Source organism: Octopus sinensis, linkage group LG8 (assembly GCF_006345805.1).
Source record: "Octopus sinensis linkage group LG8, ASM634580v1, whole genome shotgun sequence".
Classification (NCBI taxonomy): Eukaryota; Metazoa; Mollusca; class Cephalopoda; order Octopoda; family Octopodidae; genus Octopus; species Octopus sinensis.
Window position 1 is genome coordinate 4,362,602 of NC_043004.1, and position 20,675 is coordinate 4,383,276.

The following is a 20,675-nucleotide window of genomic DNA, read 5'->3' on the forward strand; positions in this document are numbered from 1 at the left end:
TAATTTTCATGAAGAGCAACATGCATCTCATGAACAAAATGGAGAATGAGAAGAGAAAAAATTAAATTATGTAGATATTGTGTTTTTCAAATTTAAAAAAAAATTTTAGTTTAATACTAATAGTGATTTATTTGAGTTTCTTTTTTTACCCTTTTCTGACTCTAAAAGCCTGTAAAAACCTAAAAAGGGGCCCAAACTATGAAATTAGCCTTTTTTAGGTCTTTTAAAAGTTAAAACTATAAAATCAGCATTTTAAACTCTAAGACAAAACAAAACAATAATTTTTGGGTTCTAAAGCTCTTAAAAACACCAAAAAAAGGCTGATTTTATAGTTTTGGCACTTTTTAAAGGTGTTTTTAGAGCAAAAACTCATTTTTTGTTTTTTTTCTATAATAAAAATTAATGATAACAGTTTATCGATAACTTCCATTACATTTTTAAAGAATTAACAGTTATTGTAGTTAACTTTTTGGTTAATGGTTTAATGGTTAACAAAGTTAAATTTTCAATTAACAGTGCCCACCTTTGCTCTTAGATACATTATCTAAAGTGTCCTTCTTTTTTCAAACAATATGATGTGGCTTGAGAGTGAGAGATTTGTCCGCCATATCTACCAAGTCTAGTCATCACGTAGATGACCAAACTCACCCACTCACATCAGCTTGTCATTCAGTAAGTGATTCAGTTATCAGTGGCTCGTAAATAATACAAATAGAAGTAACTTTTTACTCACCTGTAAGTTAGCATATTTCTCAATATCTTGCTGTAAGTAAAAGAAACCACAGAATGAGATGAATTCAAGCAATGTCAAGAAGATGGAACAAGTCTCTACTAATATTATAAGTTTAATACAAAAAAACATACATCAAAGTTAATAAATGATCAACAGTTATTTATCCAATGCAAAATGTAGGAGAGACAGCATCAGCAGCTAAACCGTTTATGATAAGAAAAAAATATAAATTGGCGACTAGACAGAGTGTAGAAATGGCTGTGTTGTTCAGAAATTCACATATGAAGTGAAATATTAAAAGACAGAAATGAAATTGAGTTGCAGAATCTAGTACAGAAACACGGTGCTACTCAATGGTGCTTAAAATATATATTTGTTTTACCAACTGATTTATGCCTCAGCTTAACACAAGCACAAAACATATGTCTAATATATAGAAAGTATATTCAGATGTTGAATTTTGACAAACAAATGAGGAAAATGGAAAATAGAGAGAGAGGTGTGAGTACATACAGAATATGTGTGTATTACAGTTCTATATTTAAGAGATGAGGAATTATGTATATTATTTACATTTGACAGATATTTGTCCTCATCTTGTTTGCTGTTAATATGTTTTGGCTGATATACCGTCCAGCCTTCATCAGGTGTCTTGGGGAAATTTCGAACCTGGTTTCTTATTCCTAACATATTTTTTGATGTAATTATTATTTTTATTATTAACGTTGTGTTAACAGCAAACAAGATGACAAATATCCATCAAATGTATATAATGTATGTGTGTATTATTTATTTATTTTATATAGCATTTTGAGAACAACAACATTGTTGGGTACATGTTTCCAGTGGATCAATCACTGCTTCTCTGAATTTACAACATATCACAAAAGTAACAAGGATTGGCAATGTAACTCTGGTAAAACAAAAGCGAAAAAGGCATTTTTGTTCAAAGGCATCAGTTTGTGTCTTCTTTTTGTAATGTTTGTATTTTTTGCTTTAAAATATGCTCATATATACCCATATACATTTATAATACACACACACACACACAAATCAAGAGAACTTAAATACTGACCATCATCAATGCATCTTCTTGTAAAAGTTTTACAGAATGGTCACTAAATGTACTGGACATTTGGTGTTTCTTTTCTGAGGAATCCAACACTTGGAGTAGAAACTGTGATGGAGGTATGTATTCTTCTCCAGATTCTGATGAAAGTGGAAATAACAGATTAGGTTAGATAATATTTCAAGAGGAATAGATATTCTCACTTCAACCCTAAATTTGTTTCAATTAATTTTGAAAATAATGAAGAATTTAGTAAACTAACCTTGTCATTGGTGTTTGGAACATAAATTAACATTGAAGGCTCTAATTTATACCACTTAAAGAGTATTATCATACAACCATGAGGTGATCTGCTGGTATCAAAAAGATTAAGCAATACATTTCTCTATATGATATTTAAAGGGCACCTTTTTGGCTAGCAGTTGTTCTCATAGTGACAGCAGCTTCTATTTTGCAGTTAATCCTGTAGTTTCTTTTCAAAATCATTCTGGTAACTATGACCACTTCTACAAACACAGTCTCTCACATGTTAACCACTCATCTTATTAAGACGAGTATGACACTGTTGCTCTCATATAGCAAATGCTAACAAAATTAATTATAAACTAGTACTGAAAACAGTAGAAAGAGTTCAAATCTTTGTTTGCATGATAAAAGAATTTACTATTAATGAGCCAAGAGGTGGGCTGTGACACTGCATCTCCTTGTCTATATCAATTCTTTATTTGAAATTATAAACTGAAATTTAGAAAAAGAAAATGAGAAAAAAAAAATGAAGATTAGTCTCACCTGAGCAAAGGAATTTCATAATTGCTTCAGTACCTTGGGAACAAACCTCTGTAAAATGAAATAAAAAATAATGATAATAATGATAATAATCCTTTCTACTATAGGCACAAGACCTGAAATTTGGAGGGAGGAGACTAGTCAATTACATCAACCCCAGTGCATAACTGGCACTTATTTCATCGACCCTGAAAAGACGAAAGGTAAAGTCAACCCCCATGGAATACCACTAAGCATTTTGCCTGGCGTGCTAATGATTCTACAAACTCACTGCCTCAATAATAATAATAATAATAATAATAATAATAATAATAATAGTAATAGTAATACTAATACTACTACTACTACTACTAATAATAATAATAATAATAACAATAATAATAATAATAATAATAATAATAAACGCCCTGATGCAGTACCATGCAGTAGCTTTCATGGCTTCTGATCTTAAATGATTGGAAGTGTTATCATGTACATTATTTTGTCTTGGTATAAAAGATGGGCTATAGCAAATACTCTGCTCAATACTACAGATTTGCTTGTCAGTTGTTTGACCATAACCAGTTGAGCATGTCCCTTAGTGGCTGACGATATGTGCATCTCTGATCTAGAGCAGAAGTAGTGGGGGAGGCATCATAGCCATGTGTTGAGAGGAATTCTTTGGGGTTTGAATAATTCACCTCTGGAAACATGCATGTTTTGTTCATCATCCTCAAACAACCCTTATTCAGGGACCTTTTGAATGGGATGGGCTACTCAACCTGAAGATAATTCTAACTGGGTCCCATCTGCAAGGTTATGCGCCATTAATCTTGATATGAGATAGCCATGTCGCACATATGTGGCTGTGATGCATGTGCCTGGTGTACCCTTATCAGACGGGTAGTCATGATGGGTATACTGGGCTTCGTATAGTTTACTCCAGTTTCACTTTGATGGCATGCACTGCTCTCTCACTCAATAATAATAATGAGAAGAAGAAGAAGAAGAAGAAGAAGAAGAAGAAGAAGAAGAAGAAGAAGAAGAAGAAGAAGAAGAAGAAGAAGAAGAAGAAGAAGAAGAAGAAGAAGAAGAAGAAGAAGAAGAAGAAGAAGAAGAAGCTGGTGGTGGTGGTGATGGTGACAGTGATGATGATGATGATGATGATGATTTCCTAACGTTGGATAAGGTAATGTATTTTCTGGGAACGAACAGTAAATGAAATCAATCTCAACATTTGGCTGGTTCTTATTTCATTGATCCTAAAAGGATGTAGTTGATGTCTTACCTGCAGGTGGATGGACCATATTTGCGGCATCCACAAGCAAGTTCTCTAAAGCACGCAATTTCCACAATTCAGTTGGCAGATTAGTTAATTGGTTGTTGGAGAGGTCAAGAGTTCGGAGGGACGATAAATTGCATAGACTGGTGGGGATTTCTTTTAATTTATTTCCTGCAATACATAAGAAAACATGCATTTGTTAGAACCATTGACCTAACCAGCAGAAAAACAATACAACATACAATATAATCAATACAGATGCTAACAACTAACTTAGCAATGAGCCTAAAGACTTAGCAATGATAGAGACACTAATTAAATTTTTCACAAATCACACCCTGCCATCTTAAAAAAAAAATGTATCACATAAAAAAGAATATGTATACTCTTTACTCTTACTCTTTTACTTGTTTCAGTCATTTGACTGTGGCCATGCTGGAGCACCGCCTTTAGTCAAGCATATTGACCCCAGGACTTATTCTTTGTAAGCCTAGTACTTATTCTATCGGTCTCTTTTGCCAAACCGCTATGTTATGGGGATGTAAACACACCAGCATCGGTTGTCAAGCGATGTTGGGGGACAAACACACATATATATACATAGAAGGGGCTTCTTTCAGTTTCCATTTACCAAATCCACTCATAAGGCTTTGGTCGGCCCAAGGCTATAGTAGAAGACACTTGCCCAAGGTACCATGCAGTGGGACTGAACCGGGAACCATGTGGTCGGTAAGGAAGCTACTTACCACACAGCCACTCCTATGCCTATATATAACAATATTCCTTTAATATATTTGTGTTTTAATAATAAATCCATATATACAGCAGTAACATCTATATAAACATATAAAACAGAGTGTTTCATGCAACAACACACACACATGTGAGTATATTCAGAAGCATATTCATCATATCACACAATATACACATTCATAAAAATACATACACCCATGTTTGAGTACACATCTACAAACACACCACATACATCAACTCTTTACCGCAAACATAGTTTTCTCTAAAACTCTTAATAAGTAATATTATGTTAAACTCTTTACAGCTGTTTCTGAGGTAGGTGTTCACTAGTTGTAGTTTTGCGCATTGTATTTACATAAGCATAAGGTACATTGGTGCAAGTTACTGTATATGAACAACATAAATCAATGAAAATTTTTTAATCACAAAACAAAAATAAAAAAATTAATAACAACCAACAAGAAAAATTACCTTGAGATTTAAAGACTGTAAAAACTTTAAATTTCCAATGGACTCTGGGATTTTCTTCAACTTGTTGCCTTCTAAATTTAAAACCTAGAAGAGAGTGAGAAAGAAATATGATTTAGTAGATTATTTCAGAGCAAGACCAAATAAATAAATGAAATTCTATGCTCTATGGTGTGTTCAGGTCTGCCTCAAAGCAACAGAGTCAACCATTATACAGCAGAAGTTCTTTTTCAGATTTTCTTTCAAGTTAGATTTCTATATAATGCTACCATAGCTTTATGTATATGTAGCTTCAGGTGATGAGATGGCAGAATCTATAGCATGCTGGGAAAAAATGCTTAGTGGCATTTTGTCTGTATTTATGTTCTGATTTCAAATTCTGCTGAGGTTGACTTTGTCTTTCAACCTTTCAGGGTTGATAAAATAAGTACCAGTTGAACATTGGAGTCGATGTAATTGACTTAAGCCCTCCACTGCGCTTGCTGGCCTTGTGCCAAATTTTGAAGCTAATATGTATAAGTAGCTTAATTTCTGCCTTTGTAATTAAGCAACTAAGTAAATGAAAAAAATTGCTGATTATATCAAGTTTCCCAATAATGAGGCCATTTTTCTAGCACTAACACACAAACCAATGCCAACTGCAGCACCTTCCAGACTGTGAAGTATGGTATTAGCCTCAGCATTTGTATCTCACATTAAGACTAATTCATGAGCATATTTATTCTGCATCTGTTATTGTGAAGGCTGGATATCTGGAACTTCTTGATTTTGTGAGGGTAAAGCCATATTCCTTGTATTCTACTGAGCTGCAGAGGACAGTTAAGAGAATAAAAAGAAAAGTGCAAGGTTGTCTCTTTGTAAAACATCAATAAGTAGATAGTTAGAAAATTCTGTGGCCCCATCAGGTAAGTGCATTTTAGCTCAAGTGTTTTTGTAGAACATCACTACTGTATCTCCCCTTTCTCAGAGGATTCCGTAGGCTAGCCAAAATATTTTGCACTTTATCTCTGATTCTTTCAACTGAACACTAACCAAAAGCTTTGAAACTATGTTGGGGTGGCACCAACATGTGTACACTACATTATCATCGTTTAACATCCGCTTTCCATGCTGGCATGGGTTGGATGGTTTGACTGATGACTGGTGAGCCAGAGGCTGCACCAGGCTCAATCTGATCTGGCAAAGTTTCTACAGCTTGATGCCCTTCCTAATGTCAACCACTCTGAGAGTGTAGTGGGTGCTTTTACATGTCACCGGCATGAGGGCCAGTCAGGCAGTTCTGACAACAACCATGCTCAAAAGGTGTTTTTTACATGCTACCTGCATGGGATCCAGTTCAGCGGCACTGGCAATGACCACGCTCAAATGTTGTCTTTCACATGCCACCGACATATGTGCTGGTAAGGCAACGCTGGCAACGATCACACTTGAATGGTGCTTTCCATGTGCCACCAGCATGGGAGCCAATCTGTGGTGCTATTTATAATGTACCTAGGAAAGAAAACATCACCAAGGGAAGATACAATAAACTTCTTAAAGTAGCAAACATCATTAGAAAAAAACAGAGGTGACTTTGCTGAGCAGTGCTGGACACATAAGGAGGAGTTACTAAGTTGAGAACTTCCAATGGACACCTCAAAATAGTCATATATGCAATGACCAACTTGCAAAAACGTATGTCAATTAGTTTACATATGATACAGGATGTCACTGAGAAAAGCCACCATATGGCATGGAAGACAAGAGATGGGTGGAGGATCAGAAGCATGAGAACGCAAGCAAGCTCAACCTGATCCCAGTGATGATTATTGTGTGTTACATAATTTTTTAGTAAAAACTACTTGCTAAATCTATGCCACCAGATGATTTAACCTGGATATCAACTAAAGCATAAATAATGTAAATGAGAAATGGCATGCATGGTCCTCATTTCACTGGAGCTGTTGAAATCCAATTAGACTGAAATTGTCACCTGTATGTATTTGGACTAACACCAAAATTATTTTGGAACAATGCTGAATATACTCTCTTACACCTGAATACCAAACTATTTGAGTAAACCTTCTATATGATTTAGTTTGTGTGCATGACACAAATTTCTCAAATGGCACAATGCCAATTTTGTAAACCGACCTTATGTGTTACAATAACACTATTATGATAAATACAGCTGCTCAAGAAGCTAGAAATACCAGCCAAATCTCTTTTTAATTATATCCTGCCATCTAATGAACACATTAGATAAAGAAGTACTAGATATCTTTAAAAGGATGGGATGGTCACAGCTGAAATACTTTTTGATTATAGGTCTGTTCTGTTACAGTTCACCTGGGGCTTAACAGCAACATAAAGAATATTATAATGTAATCATTCATATTCCTTAAAAGACAACAGCAACATTTCTATTTACCTGTAAGCTGCGGACCTGGTCAATATTTTCTGGTAGATGTTTGATAGAATTATTGTGTGCATCAAGTACCTGGGAGTAAATGGCAAAGAAGATAAACAATTAGATACACATATGATATATATATGAACAATTCAAACATTCAAATCAATGATGGAACCTTTACATGGTCATTCAATCTGTTTGAAAAAGCAAAGAAATTCCCTCAAATCATATCCGGCTATCTATTTTTTTAAAAAAAGGAAGAAAACTGAGAACATTGTAGTGAAGGATATATATACCCTTTTACTCTTTTACTTGTTTCAGTCATTGACTGCGGCCATACTGGAGCACCGCCTTTAGTCAAGCAAATCAACCCCAGAACTTATTCTTCGTAAGTCTAGTACTTATTCTATCAGTCTCTTTTGCCGAACCGCTAAGTTACGGGGACGTAAACACACCAGCATTGGTTGTCAAGCGATGTTGGAGGGACAAACATAGATACACACATACATATATATACATATATACGACAGGCTTCTTTCAGTTTCTGCCTACCAAATCCACTCACAAGGCTTTGGTCAGCCCGAGGCTATAGTAGAAGACACTTGCCCGGAACCATGTGGTTGGTAAGCAAGCTACTTACCACACAGCCACTCCTGCGCCTATGTATAAATGTATAAAATAGATGGTTATTGTTAGAATATTTTTGACCATAGATCCACTTGATCAGGACTGACTCGGGGCTAAACAACAACAATTTAAACATAGCTCTTCACTTAAACATGCTTGGCTAAATCCAAAATTTCTGAGAGCTTGTCATGTTAGCGAAAGAAAGGGATGTACAATTTTTCCCTTCAAAATGCAGAGTAGTTCTTGTGGAATGTTAGAGAATTAGTTACGAGTGAATGAGCATTAAGGAAATAGATCTCTCTATTTGTGTGTCAGGATGTTGACAGAAGTAAAGTGTTGAGTGAAAGATCACATGAGAGCCAGCATCACTACATAATGTTATGGATGATGGCAGGAGAGAATCATCATCATCATCATTTGATGTCTGCTTTCCCTGTTGGCATGGGTTGAACAGTTTGACAAGATCTGGTGAGCCACAGGGCCATGTCAAGCTTCAATGAAAGCTCTGGCATGTTTTCTACAGTTGGATACCCTTCCCAATGTCGACCACCCTACAATGTGTATACTGGGTGCTTTGTTTTTATGCCACCAGCACAAGTGGGATCACTAAGTTGCAAAACAATAAAAGAATAGAAAAGGAAAAAAGATCTTATGATTTAAGTGAGGAAGGAGTATTAGAAATGGGGAAGGGGCTGAATGTCAGGTTTGAGAGACTAAAATATAATAGAGGGACACACAGAGGTATCTTGCTATAGAAGAGATACATGGCTACCCCACATCATATAAGGCTGAGTAATGGTAAGTGTAGTAGAAGTGTGTTGGATATCTATCCAGTCATACTGCTTGCACAGATTCCCATGACTCTCTGTTGTGATTCATCCAATTTTATTATTTGAATTGGGAGCTTGAGTCACAATGAGTCTTTCATTAGCTGATTACACAACCATGGATGCCACCCCTATATATGCACTGCAGTTATTCTCTTGATAGAGCTTGGTCTTCTAGGATTCCTCTGCTCAGCATCAATATAAGAATGAATCAGTTTATCTCTTTCACTGCCTCTTCACAATCTACAGTGCTGCAGTCCCATGACTTCACTGTACCCTTGGCAGGATAGCTGAATGAGTGCTATGTTATACCAAAGGGCAGCCTATAAGTATGTAGGACATGGTTGTGACTCTGGTGGGTATTTTCAAAGTACCCACGTTGGATATTAAATAGATGCAATGTGTAGGTGTGTTTTTTATTTTTATCGGATGGTGCACGTAAAAAGCACCATCCGATCGTGGCTGTTGCCAGCCTCGCCTGGCCCCCGTGCCGGTGGCACATAAAAAGCACCATCCGATCGTGGCCGTTTGCCAGCCTTGTCTGGCACATAAAAAGCACCCACTACACTCACGGAGTGGTTGGCGTTAGGAAGGGCATCCAGCCGCAGAAACATTGCCAGATCAGACTGGGCCTAGTTGCTGCCTTCTGGCTTCCCAGACCCCAGTTGAACCGTCCAACCCATGCTAGCATGGAAAGCGGATGCTAAATGATGATGATGATGATGATGATGATGATTTTATTTCCCTGAGCCCTATTTCAATGTGCTTCCTGTACATGTATTTGACAAGCTGTTTTTACTCAAGGAATGGTGGAAATCCTTGACATTTCTAACCAACAATCAAAGTCATGTAACTTTCCATCACTTTGTGCCAAGTTATGGGAAGTTAGAGTATGAATACAGGGTCAGAAATAGGTGTCATGGAGTAAAGGAGATACATGGTTATATCTTTTAATATTATTTTTAGTAGTAGTACAATACGGTTTTCTTAAGCTACAAACTATATCACAAGTATTGTACACTAAAAATTAATTGATATGGATTATGAATTTCAAGAATTGCAAGTTATTAAAACTGGCGTTAGGAAGGGCATTGGCGTTAGGAAGGACATCCAGCCGTAGAAACACTGCCAGATTTGACTGGGCCTGATGAAGCCTTCTGGCTTCACAGACCCCAGTAGAACCGTCCAACCCATGCTAGCATGGAAAACGGACGCTAAACGATGATGATGATGATGAAAATGTGAAGGTATAGAAATTCAGTTGGATTCACAGAAACTCTAGGCCAAGAGCTACAGTACACATACACTCTCTCTCTCTCTCACCACATACATTATAAACAAAAGATATGAAAGTATGACTTACCCGAATTTTTACCAAATCACTCATTCCACAATCACCAGCTTTTAGAGACGTTAACCAATTATCATGAAGCAACAAAATCTGAAGTGATAAAAATATTCTTTTAGAAAGTAAAAACAAAAAAAAATCTAAATACAACTTGGGAAATGCATCAATACAATAAAGTTTTTTTTTTCATTCAATCTATAACTGACACTCAAAGCAAGATAATGAGGGAAGTTCAATGCATGAAATAGCAGCCAAGTCTCCTGCAAATTACACTCTACTATGCAAAAAAAAAGGGAGGACACATTGAACAGTAGTTTTGATAGCACTGTGGAATGGTCAGAGGCAGAATGTCTCTAATCATACATCAACTAAATCAGGGCTGACAAAAGATTAAAACAACAACTAAATCCAAATTGACATATTCTAATGATTACTTAAGCTCTGCCTCAGTATTGAACCTCTGGCTATTGAAGGAAAGTCGACCTTGCAGCTTTTTCTCAGATTTTGCTACATCATGTCATATGCTTCCCTAAGGGGAATGCCTTACCCTCCCAGGTCTTGTCGATTTTTTGCAACCTTATATTTTTCTAAGTAGCGGTGTTGGCCCTATGCAAACCCACTTTTGGTGGTCCATAGTGGTTTGGCCTACATTCTTTAACCTGTCCAGCATGGGAAGCCCTACCAAGATCTTGCCCTCTGCTAGTATAGCTCTCATGAAGGACATGCCACCACAACCACAACAAAGATGTTCGCTGGGAATGTAAACATGATGACATTGGGGGTTTTTTTGTGGCTCAGATGGTATCTTGAGAAAGAGCAGGAATGACAACTTCCTGCACACTCACAAATACACAGACACACACACATATAAATAACAGGCTTCCATACAGTTTTTATCTATGAATCCCACTCACAAGGCATCAGTTGGTCCAAAGCTTTTGTAGAAGACAACCCAAAGTGCTATTCAGTCTAACTGAACATGAGTCTTAGACATTTATCTTCCACTTGTTTCAGTCATTGAACTATGGCCATGCTGGAGCATTGCCCTAAAGGTTTTAGTTCAGTAGTTCTCAACCACTTTTTTGCCGATAGACCCACTCCCCCCGATCCTTATTTTACTCAGCAGGACTTCCAAAATCATTTGATGTATATAGAAAAAAATCCGAACTGTATTTTTATAATTAAATATAACTCATTTACTCTTTTATGTGTTTCAGTCATTTGACTGTGGCCATGCTGGAGCACTGCCTTGAAGGGTTTTAGTTGAACAAATCAACCACAGAACTTATTTTTTAAGCCTAGTACTTATTCTTTCAGTCTCTTTTGCTGAACTGCTAAATTACGGGGACATAAACACACCAACACCAGTTGTCAAGCAGTTATAGGAGAGGGACAAATACAGACACATAATGACAGGCTTCTTTCAGTTTTCGTCTACCAAAAGCTTTGGTTGGCTCAAGGCTATAGTAGAAGGCACTTGCCTGAGGTACCACACAGTGGGACTGAACTTGGAACCATGTGGTTGGGAAGCAAGTTTCTTACCACACAGCCACGCCTGCACCTATTATTAGGAATTGCATAAAAAGTCATATATTGTAGAATTATTACCAATTTATTGCACATAAATTTTAACAACAACATCATATGTGGACCTTGATTGAGAATCACTACACTCCCAGTACTTATTTGAAGTTTGGCACTTATTCTATCAGTCTCTTTTGCTGAACTGCTAAGTTACAGGGACATAAAAGGAAACCAGTTATTAAGTGATGATGGAGAATAAACAAACAGACACACACACACACACATATATATATGATGAGCTTCCACATAGTTTCCATCAGCCAAAATCACTTGCTAGGCATTGGTTGATCCAGTGCTATAGTAGAAGACACTAGCCCGTGGTGCTGCACAGAAGGGCTGAACCCAAAATTATATAGTGGCAAAGCAAGCGTCTTAACCACACAGCCATGCCTGTACCTATATTAAAAGGGTTGAGAAAGGACAGTAAAACGGACACATTGGACAATGTGTCCTAGATACACATAGCCTAAAAATTCTACCTGTTTCATATTCAAACCAACCAGATCCATGTCATTCTAAAAATAAACAATCACACTGTGGAAATCACAAAGCTATGAGACAATGCATGTGTCTAACACACGTGGGCATGTCTACAAAGTCAGAAAACAGCACAGCTCCCATGACTCAGAGACACTTTTTCACATTCAGAGTTGCTGAAGCATGGAACAAACTACCTGCATCAGTTGTCAGTTGCCCAGACACTGCATCCTCTAAAATCTCCAAGCTTCCTGAAATTCACTCATGCTACACTTGATATCTCCACTCTATATGCATACACACGTGTATATCATGACTCATACTCTGTTCACTTTCCTGATTTTTGTATGTAATTCTATGTACTGTACATCTACCTTTGATGAGTGTAGTGCACCTGAGCACTATATTGTTTTATTTGTTTCAGTCATTTGACTGTGGCCATGCTGGTGTACTGCCTTTAGTCGAGCAAATTGACCCCAGGACTTATTCTTTGTAAGCCTAGTACCTATTCTATTGGTTTCTCTTGCTGAACCACTAAGTGACAGGGACATAAGCACACCAGCATCAGTTGTCAAGCGATGTTGGGGGTACAAACACAGATACACAAACATATACATACACATACATATATATATATATATATATATATATATATATATACGACGGGCTTCTTTCAGTTTCCGTCTACCAAATCCACTCACAAGGCTTTGGTCAGCCTGAGGCTATAGTAGAAGACACTTGCCCAAGGTGCCACGCAGTGGGACTGAACCCGGAACCATGTGGTTGGTAAGCAAGCTACTTACCACACAGCCACTCCTGCGCCTATACACAGTAATTTCATTATTATATAATTAATTAAAAAGAATAGTAATAAATAAGTATTACGTTTGACAGAGTAATCTGAATGCTGAAGGCCTAGTCATAGGTCAGCTGAAAGCAGGGCTGATCTGAGCTAAACAGCAATAGCAAATATAGTAACAACTTTACTCAATATTTCTTTAAGCTGATCAAATCATGTCTTACCTCTTTGTTCAGGACTTTACAGAGAGAGAACACATTGGAAGGGATCTGGAAATAGACATTATAAGAATCAGAATGGTGTTTTATTATTATTATAATTATTATCATTGCTAATTTTTTTATCATTTACACTAGGCAGCAGGCCCGAAATTCTTGGGAAGAAGGCCAGTCGATTAGATCGACCCCAGTATGAAACTGGTACTTAATTTATCGATCGTGAAAGGAATGAAAAGCAAAGTTGGATGGTGAGGAGAAGGAGAAAGAAGGGGAAAGGGGGAAGAGGGGAGAAAGAAGTGGAGGAAGAAGGGGAGAAAGAAGAGGAGGAAGAGTGGAGGGGGTTGAAAAAGAGGGGACAAAGAAGAAAAAGAGGAGAGGATGAAAAGGAGGGGACAAAACAGAAGAGGAGGAGATGAAAAAGAAGAAGGGGGAACATAGAAGAGGGGAGAAAGAAGGAGGGGAACGAAGAAGACTAGGTAGGGATGTAGAAGAGGACAAAGAAAAGGAGGAGATATAGAAGAGGAGGAGGGAATGAAGAAAAGAAGGAAGGAGAAAGAGGGGAGGCAAAAGAGGAGACGAAGAGGAGGGAATTAAAAAGATAAGGAAGGAGAAAGAGGAGGAGGAGAAGTAACCATTGTTGCTGTCACATTTTTTCTATCATCATTACTGTTATCCCTATTGTCACTACCAACATATTTGCACATAATCTTCATCATCATCATAACTATACTCATCACCATTATCTTCAAAGTCATAGTTACCACTGCCACCACCGCCACTGCCACCACCATCACCATCATCACTGTCCTTATTAATATCACCCATCATCAGATAATGTTTATTTCTGTTCACATTGATTTTTTTTTTTTATGCTACTGAATTCCTGCTAGTATTAATAGTCACCATAGCAACCAACTGTAACATGAAATGTCATTATAACAGCCTAGGCCACTGCAACAAAAACAACAACAGTACAAACTTTTTGCCTGTAAACTCAAAGTGACATTAATAACTGGACAATTGTCAGTAATGAAGTTATCATCATCATCACTATTTCAGTGGTGCCAGATAATGTGTTTACTATATTCATCAGTTCACTTATTATTATTTTCCCAACATCTGACACCTCTGTATGCCTTAAGAAATATTAGAACATTGCCTTACACATTTTTACATTATTGGTTAATATTGTTGTGTAGACCCACTTGAAATCATCAGTGGTTTTCAGTTGGTGCCTCATGGTGCATTAGTGTGCCACAAGGGGTATATAGGTATAATTTAGATTTTTAAAAACATCATTTAAGGCTTTGGAAAAATCTGTACTTGAACGTCTTGAAAAATATAATATTCATAATTTTGTTACATGCAAGTATCTTTTATCTTTTACTTGTTTCAGTCATTAAACTGTGGCCATGGTGGGTAGTTATTGCCTCCGTGAGGCCCAACATTCCTTTTGATTGTTGGGCCTCATGGAGGCAATAGCCAAGACCTTTGGCATTATGTCGTGCTTGAGAAGAAGACCCATGAAGCCAAGCAAAATCGCAGTCATGGCAGATACCAGTGTCATGCAAATTGGTACGTAAACACACCCATTACACTCTCGGAAATCCATGCCAAATCAGACTGGAGACTGGTGCAGCTTTCCAGTGTACCAGCCCAGTCAAACCGTCCAACCCATGCCAGCATGGACAACAGATGTTGGGCAAAAGCCTCATGTTATTATCATTATCATATCATCATCATCATTTAACATCCGTTTTCCATGATAGCATGGGTTGGATGGTTTGATCGGGATCTGGGAAGCTAGGAGGCTGCACCAGGCTCCAGTCTGATCTGGCAGTGTTTCTACAGCTGGATGCCCTTCCTAATGCCAAGCACTCTGAGAGTGTAGTAGGTGCTTTTTATGTGCCAACGGCCACGGAAGTCACTCAAGGCGGCGCTGGCATATATATATATATATATATATACGGCAGACTTCTTTCAGTTTCCCTCTCTATCAAATCCACTCCAAGGCTATACTAGAAGACACTTGCCCAAGCTGCCATGCGGTGGGACTGAACCCAGAACCATGTGGTTGGAAAGAAAGCTTCTTAACCTCACAGTCACACCTGTGCCTATAATTAACAAAATAAAGATAAGCGATAGTTTTGAACATCTTTTCTAAATTTTGAATTTTAAAATAGTTTACTATAGGAAAAGTATCAATAGTTTTTGTTTGGTCTAAGGTATGTCATGTAGTCCAAAAAAAAAAAAAAGTTGATGGAAAATGATTCATATCAAGTAAATTTAGAGCACAAAGGTAACTGATCAGATAAATTGCTTTCTTCTGGCAGTAGATCTTAGTTTGTACAGCTACATGCGGTGATTTATCATATTGGAGATATGTGTGTGACAGTTTGAGCATTTTCCTTTCTCGCTGTCAGTTATTTACTGGAGCAGAACAGTGGTTATTTTAGCAGGCAAAGTATTTTATGGAATTCAATGTGTTTCGACATAAATAGTAGCTTGTCATGGTACAGATTGTATCAAAGACAACAGTTTCAATGCTTGGTGCTGTTCCTATTCTTATGAATCATCATTATCATTTATCATCTGTTTTCCATGCTAGCATGGGTTGGACAGTTCAATAGTAGCTGGTGAACCAGAGGACTACACCTAATTCCAATGTCTGCTTTCGCCTGGTTTCTACAGTTGGATGTGTATCATAGACAGAAATATCACCAGTGTAACAGGTCAGGAAATAGAAAGACAATACCACATTGGCTAGGATAGTGTGTATCGGATATAAGTGTTTACGTGGATGTAAGAAATATCAGAAAGCAATATCTTTTCTTTTATAAACATAACAATTTATTTGTTGATGGTAAATCACACACATGTGGTAGTAGAAAAAAAACAAAACATTATTAAGTATTAAGTATTCAAGTTAAACAAGGAGTTGTTGGCAAGAAAATATGCTCAAGGTCACAAAATACAGATTAATTCTAAGTTAGTTAAATATCAGCGATGACACAAGAAAAAGGGAATGACATTTTCAAGCAATAACAATAACATGAAAATCTTCCTTTACCTCACTAATTTGACTGTTGGAAATATCAAAGATAGGTTCTGGATTATCTTCTGCCTATGAAAAGAAGAGATTTGCAGGTTACAAACACCTATAAAAATTTTAATACATATACACACATTTTGATATTTAACTTGACCGAGTATTACAGTGGGTGAAGTATCAGACTAAACACTTTACAGAATTTAGTCCTTTACTCCTATGTACTGAGTTCAAATCCTTTTGGAATCAAATTTTGCTTTTCTGCACCCATGGCCAATAAAATAAGTACAAGATATTTTAGTACAGTGTCAGTTTAATGTAGAAATTTCAGGACTTGTTTATGCCAGCATAAAAAAATTGTTATTGAGGAACAATCTTCCTTTCTTATAATTGTTTCTAATAATCCATACATCTTCCCCACCTGCTATTCTTGAGGGTGTCATGGAAGTAGACTCCTTAGGCATCTCCACTGTAGGGTCCTGTCAGAAGCAACTGTCATTAGACCTTCTGGCTGGCTTCCAAAGCATGACCAACTGAAACGCTGGTTAGTATCCAAACACCTCATTCTTGATCTACCCTTATGTCTGTTGCTGGTTGGCTCACCTTGAAGAATCTGTCATACAATTCCTTCCCATGGCACTATAATCACCTGGCCACAGTATTGGAGCTATGACCTTTCAATGTGGAGCAATAGCAGCTTGCTCTAGAGAGACCTGCAGAGACTCTCTGATCTCCGAGCTTTGCAACTTGTCAAGTAATTTTGCTCTAGAGATCCTTTGGGAGAACCCCAATTCAGCCACTGGTCTTCATGATCATACTCTTTCAGACATTACCCAACGTTCATGACCATAATGAAGACAGGCACGAAAACCAAAACCATTTAATTCTATTAGTTAAATGAACATCACTGATAACAAGGTAAAAGGTCAAAGAAGTAAAGATAGCAAAGTGTCAAAAATACTCACTAAATGCATCTGATATTCGAACCGCCGCTTTGCTTCATCACTTTGCTTCCGGAAGAAAGACATCTTTTTATCAGTTGGGGAAGGAAGAGAGGATTTCGATTGTTTCCGAGAACTGCTTGAAGCACCTGTGTCAGTATCAAGGTCACTATCTGATGAAGAATTTTGCAAACGATCTGGTGCACATTTACTGCGTCTCTGGCCCATACTCTTTCACAGCAACTGCGTAAAAGACATGTAAAAAATAAATACACTAAAATAACATTGAGATACACTAAACTAATTACTCAATGTAAATGATTGGCTTAAAAGAATGCCTTTGGTTAAAAAAAAAACCCAAAAGACAACAAAACAATTAATGTATCTTGGGAACAGGATTTCTTTCATTTCTTTTAGTTGTTTCAGTCGTTGGACTGTGGCCATGCTGGAGCACCACCTTGAATAGTTTTGTCAAAAAAAAAAAAAGCCTGATACTTATGCTATCAGTCACATTTGCTGAACAGCTAAATTATAGGGATATAAATAAGCCAACAGCAAGTGTCAAGTGGTGGAGCAGTGAGAGGACAAACACACACATGGACATCTATCTATCTCTATATATATTATATATAACAAAGTAAAGTTGTAAGGTACCGCACAAGTGGGAATATATATGCAAGAAGGTTTGAAAATGCAATTTTAAAGATGTTTATTGACTTGACCGGTTTCAATTTTTTAGAAAAAGATCGTCAAAAGTAAAATGTAAAGCTTTGTATGATCTTTGTTGTGTTAAGTACTGGTTATCACAAAAGTATCAAAATACGGTTATACATTCTTTGATAATAATAATAAAATACAAAGCTTTACATTTTACTTTTGACAATCTTTTTCTCAAAAAGTGAAACCAATCAAGTCAATAAACATCTTTAAAATTGAATTTTCAAACCTTCCTTCTTTCCTTCTTTCTTTCTTTCATTCATTCATTCATACATACATACATTACATACATACATACATTCATACATACATGGATGTATATATGATAGGTGCATAGTTCAGTGCTTAGAACATTGGGTTTACAATCACAAGGTAGTGAGTTCAATTCCTGGACCAGGTTGTGAGTTGTGCTCTTGAACAAGACACTTTATTTCATGTTGCTCCACTTCACTCAGCTGCAGGAATGAGTTGTGACTTCACCAGTGCCAAGCTGAATCAGCATTTGCCTTTCCCCTGGATAACATTGGTGGCATGGAGAGGGTAAGGCCGGGTTGCATGGGCAATTGCTGGTTTTCCATAAACAACCTTGCCTGGATTTGTACATCGGTGGGGAACTTTCTAGGTGCAATCCTATGTTCATTCATGACTGAAGAGGGGAGGAGGGGTCTTTACTCTTTACCCCATATGATAGGCTTCCACACAGTTTCCATCTACCAAATTCACTCATCATAAGTCATCAGTCAGCCTAGGGCTACAACAGAAGACACTAGCTCAAGGTGCCACATAGTAAGACTGAACCTGAAACAACATGGTTACAAAGCAAACTTCTTAATGACACAGCCATGCCTGCACCTACAATAGTCATGAACACATTTTTATGTAATTGGAATAGTTGTGACCAATGAACCAAATGTTATATATTTTACCTGAATCCCAGGTGTGGCATATAAGCACATTGCTGTCATACAAAAGACATACAAATGTGTTTATAAACTTCCTTTTAGTATAGATGTAGTAAACAAGTAGCATTACATAACTTGTGAAATTACTGAATAAGGAGGACTTTCCATCAGTGTGATGAGATTTTGTTAATAGAGTAACTACAACGTATAAATAACTGCAGCAGGCCTTGACCTTATGTGGCTTGTCTTGGCTTGACTTAATGAGAAAAAAAAACGCCAGTAGGAAGTAGCTAAAGATAACAGTAGATAAGGGACTGAATTAACTGATAGACAGCAAGCCAAGAGTTAATTACTAGATGACCTCTTTTACAAACAGTGACAAGTGATATAGTATATAGTTTCTTGCTTCAAGTAATTTCTCTGATAGCTTCTAGAAGGAAAATAAATCATACGTTCTATATTTAAGAGATGAGGAATTATGTACATTATTTACATTCAACGGATATTTTGTCCTCATCTTGTTTGTTGTTAACACAACGTTTCGGCTGATATACTCTCCAGCCTTCATCAGGTGTCTTGGGGAAATTTCGAACCTGGGTTCTCATTCCTAACGTATTTTTCGATGTTATCATCATTATATTATTATTATTATTATTGTTAAGGTCACTGCTTGGAATTGAACTCGGAATCTTAGGGTTAGTATCCCGTGCTCTTAACAACTATGCCATATGCGTTCAATTCCAAGTAGTGACCTGGACAATAACAATAACAACAACAACAACAATAATAATAACATCGAAAAATACCTTAGGAATGAGAACCCAGGTTCGAAATTTTCCCAAGACACCTGAAGAAGGCCGGAGGGTATATCAGCCGAAACGTTGTGTTAACAACAAACAAGATGAGGACAAATATCCATTGAATGTAAATAATGTAAATAATGAAAATAAATCATGTTCACCATTTTCATGCCAGTTTTTAGCACTGGATTTTCCCACTCCTATTTATGAAAGCTTCATGCTACCACAGTTGATTAAGCACCTAATCAGTCCTAACTGAACAGATCTATGATCAATCTAGCCTTGACCATCTTGTCTCTTGATTTCTTGTTGGCCCACGCCTCACACAATGTCTTCAAAAGGTACCAACCAAAGAATATTCATCGAAGATACTGGGCCCCACAGAATTTTGTATAAATATTACACTGACTCCTCCAACAAGGCCCTCAATCAATTTTCCTTACCTTATTTAAGAAAAAAAAGGAAAGAAAATGGCTCCAATCCACTTGGGAGAAGTCAACCTGCAAAAGATTGGCAATGTATGTATGGGGTTAAGGAAATTTAATCACTCAGCCACTCAATACAATGAATATCAAGACAACCAGTGAGCATGGCCTTCTGAGGCCCTTCAGACCGGCGGTGATTGTGGTGGTGGTGGCGGTGGCAGTGAGGTTATGAGAGTCATCATCACAATAACTGAATAGTCAATTTAGTTGATATTAAATTAAAGATACAGGTGAAAAATAAGCAAAAAAAACCAAAAAAACCCAGAAATATTCAAACCTGGAAAGCTAGGATTGAAGAGCGTTTACTCTGGAGTGACGTAAGTGATCAATGTATTGATTCTGTTTAAGGTGAAATTGATAAACTCATGGCAGTAGAGGTCATTTTAGCTACAGTAGAAGCAGCAGATGGAAGAGCTAATAATCAGGTGGGCATTCTCCA

General features: G+C 37.1%; 1 protein-coding gene across 6 annotated transcripts in view; it reads right to left on the reverse strand.

Moving 5' to 3' along the window:
* The window catches only part of LOC115214766 (E3 ubiquitin-protein ligase LRSAM1), a 97,368-nt gene that overhangs the window by 25,161 nt on the left and 51,532 nt on the right, over nt 1-20,675 (reverse strand). For all 6 annotated transcript variants that reach the window (XM_029783794.2, XM_036505210.1, XM_036505208.1 and 3 more), the window contains 10 exons: nt 17,357-17,575; nt 16,413-16,466; nt 13,349-13,393; nt 10,280-10,357; nt 7,481-7,549; nt 5,075-5,157; nt 3,856-4,022; nt 2,592-2,639; nt 1,809-1,942; nt 734-763 (listed from right to left, as the gene is read on the reverse strand). In XM_029783794.2, coding sequence (XP_029639654.2) covers nt 734-763; nt 1,809-1,942; nt 2,592-2,639; nt 3,856-4,022; nt 5,075-5,157; nt 7,481-7,549; nt 10,280-10,357; nt 13,349-13,393; nt 16,413-16,466; nt 17,357-17,560 — 912 coding nt within the window. In that variant the 5' untranslated portion in view covers nt 17,561-17,575. The remainder of the gene's footprint in view (nt 1-733; nt 764-1,808; nt 1,943-2,591; nt 2,640-3,855; nt 4,023-5,074; nt 5,158-7,480; nt 7,550-10,279; nt 10,358-13,348; nt 13,394-16,412; nt 16,467-17,356; nt 17,576-20,675) is intronic.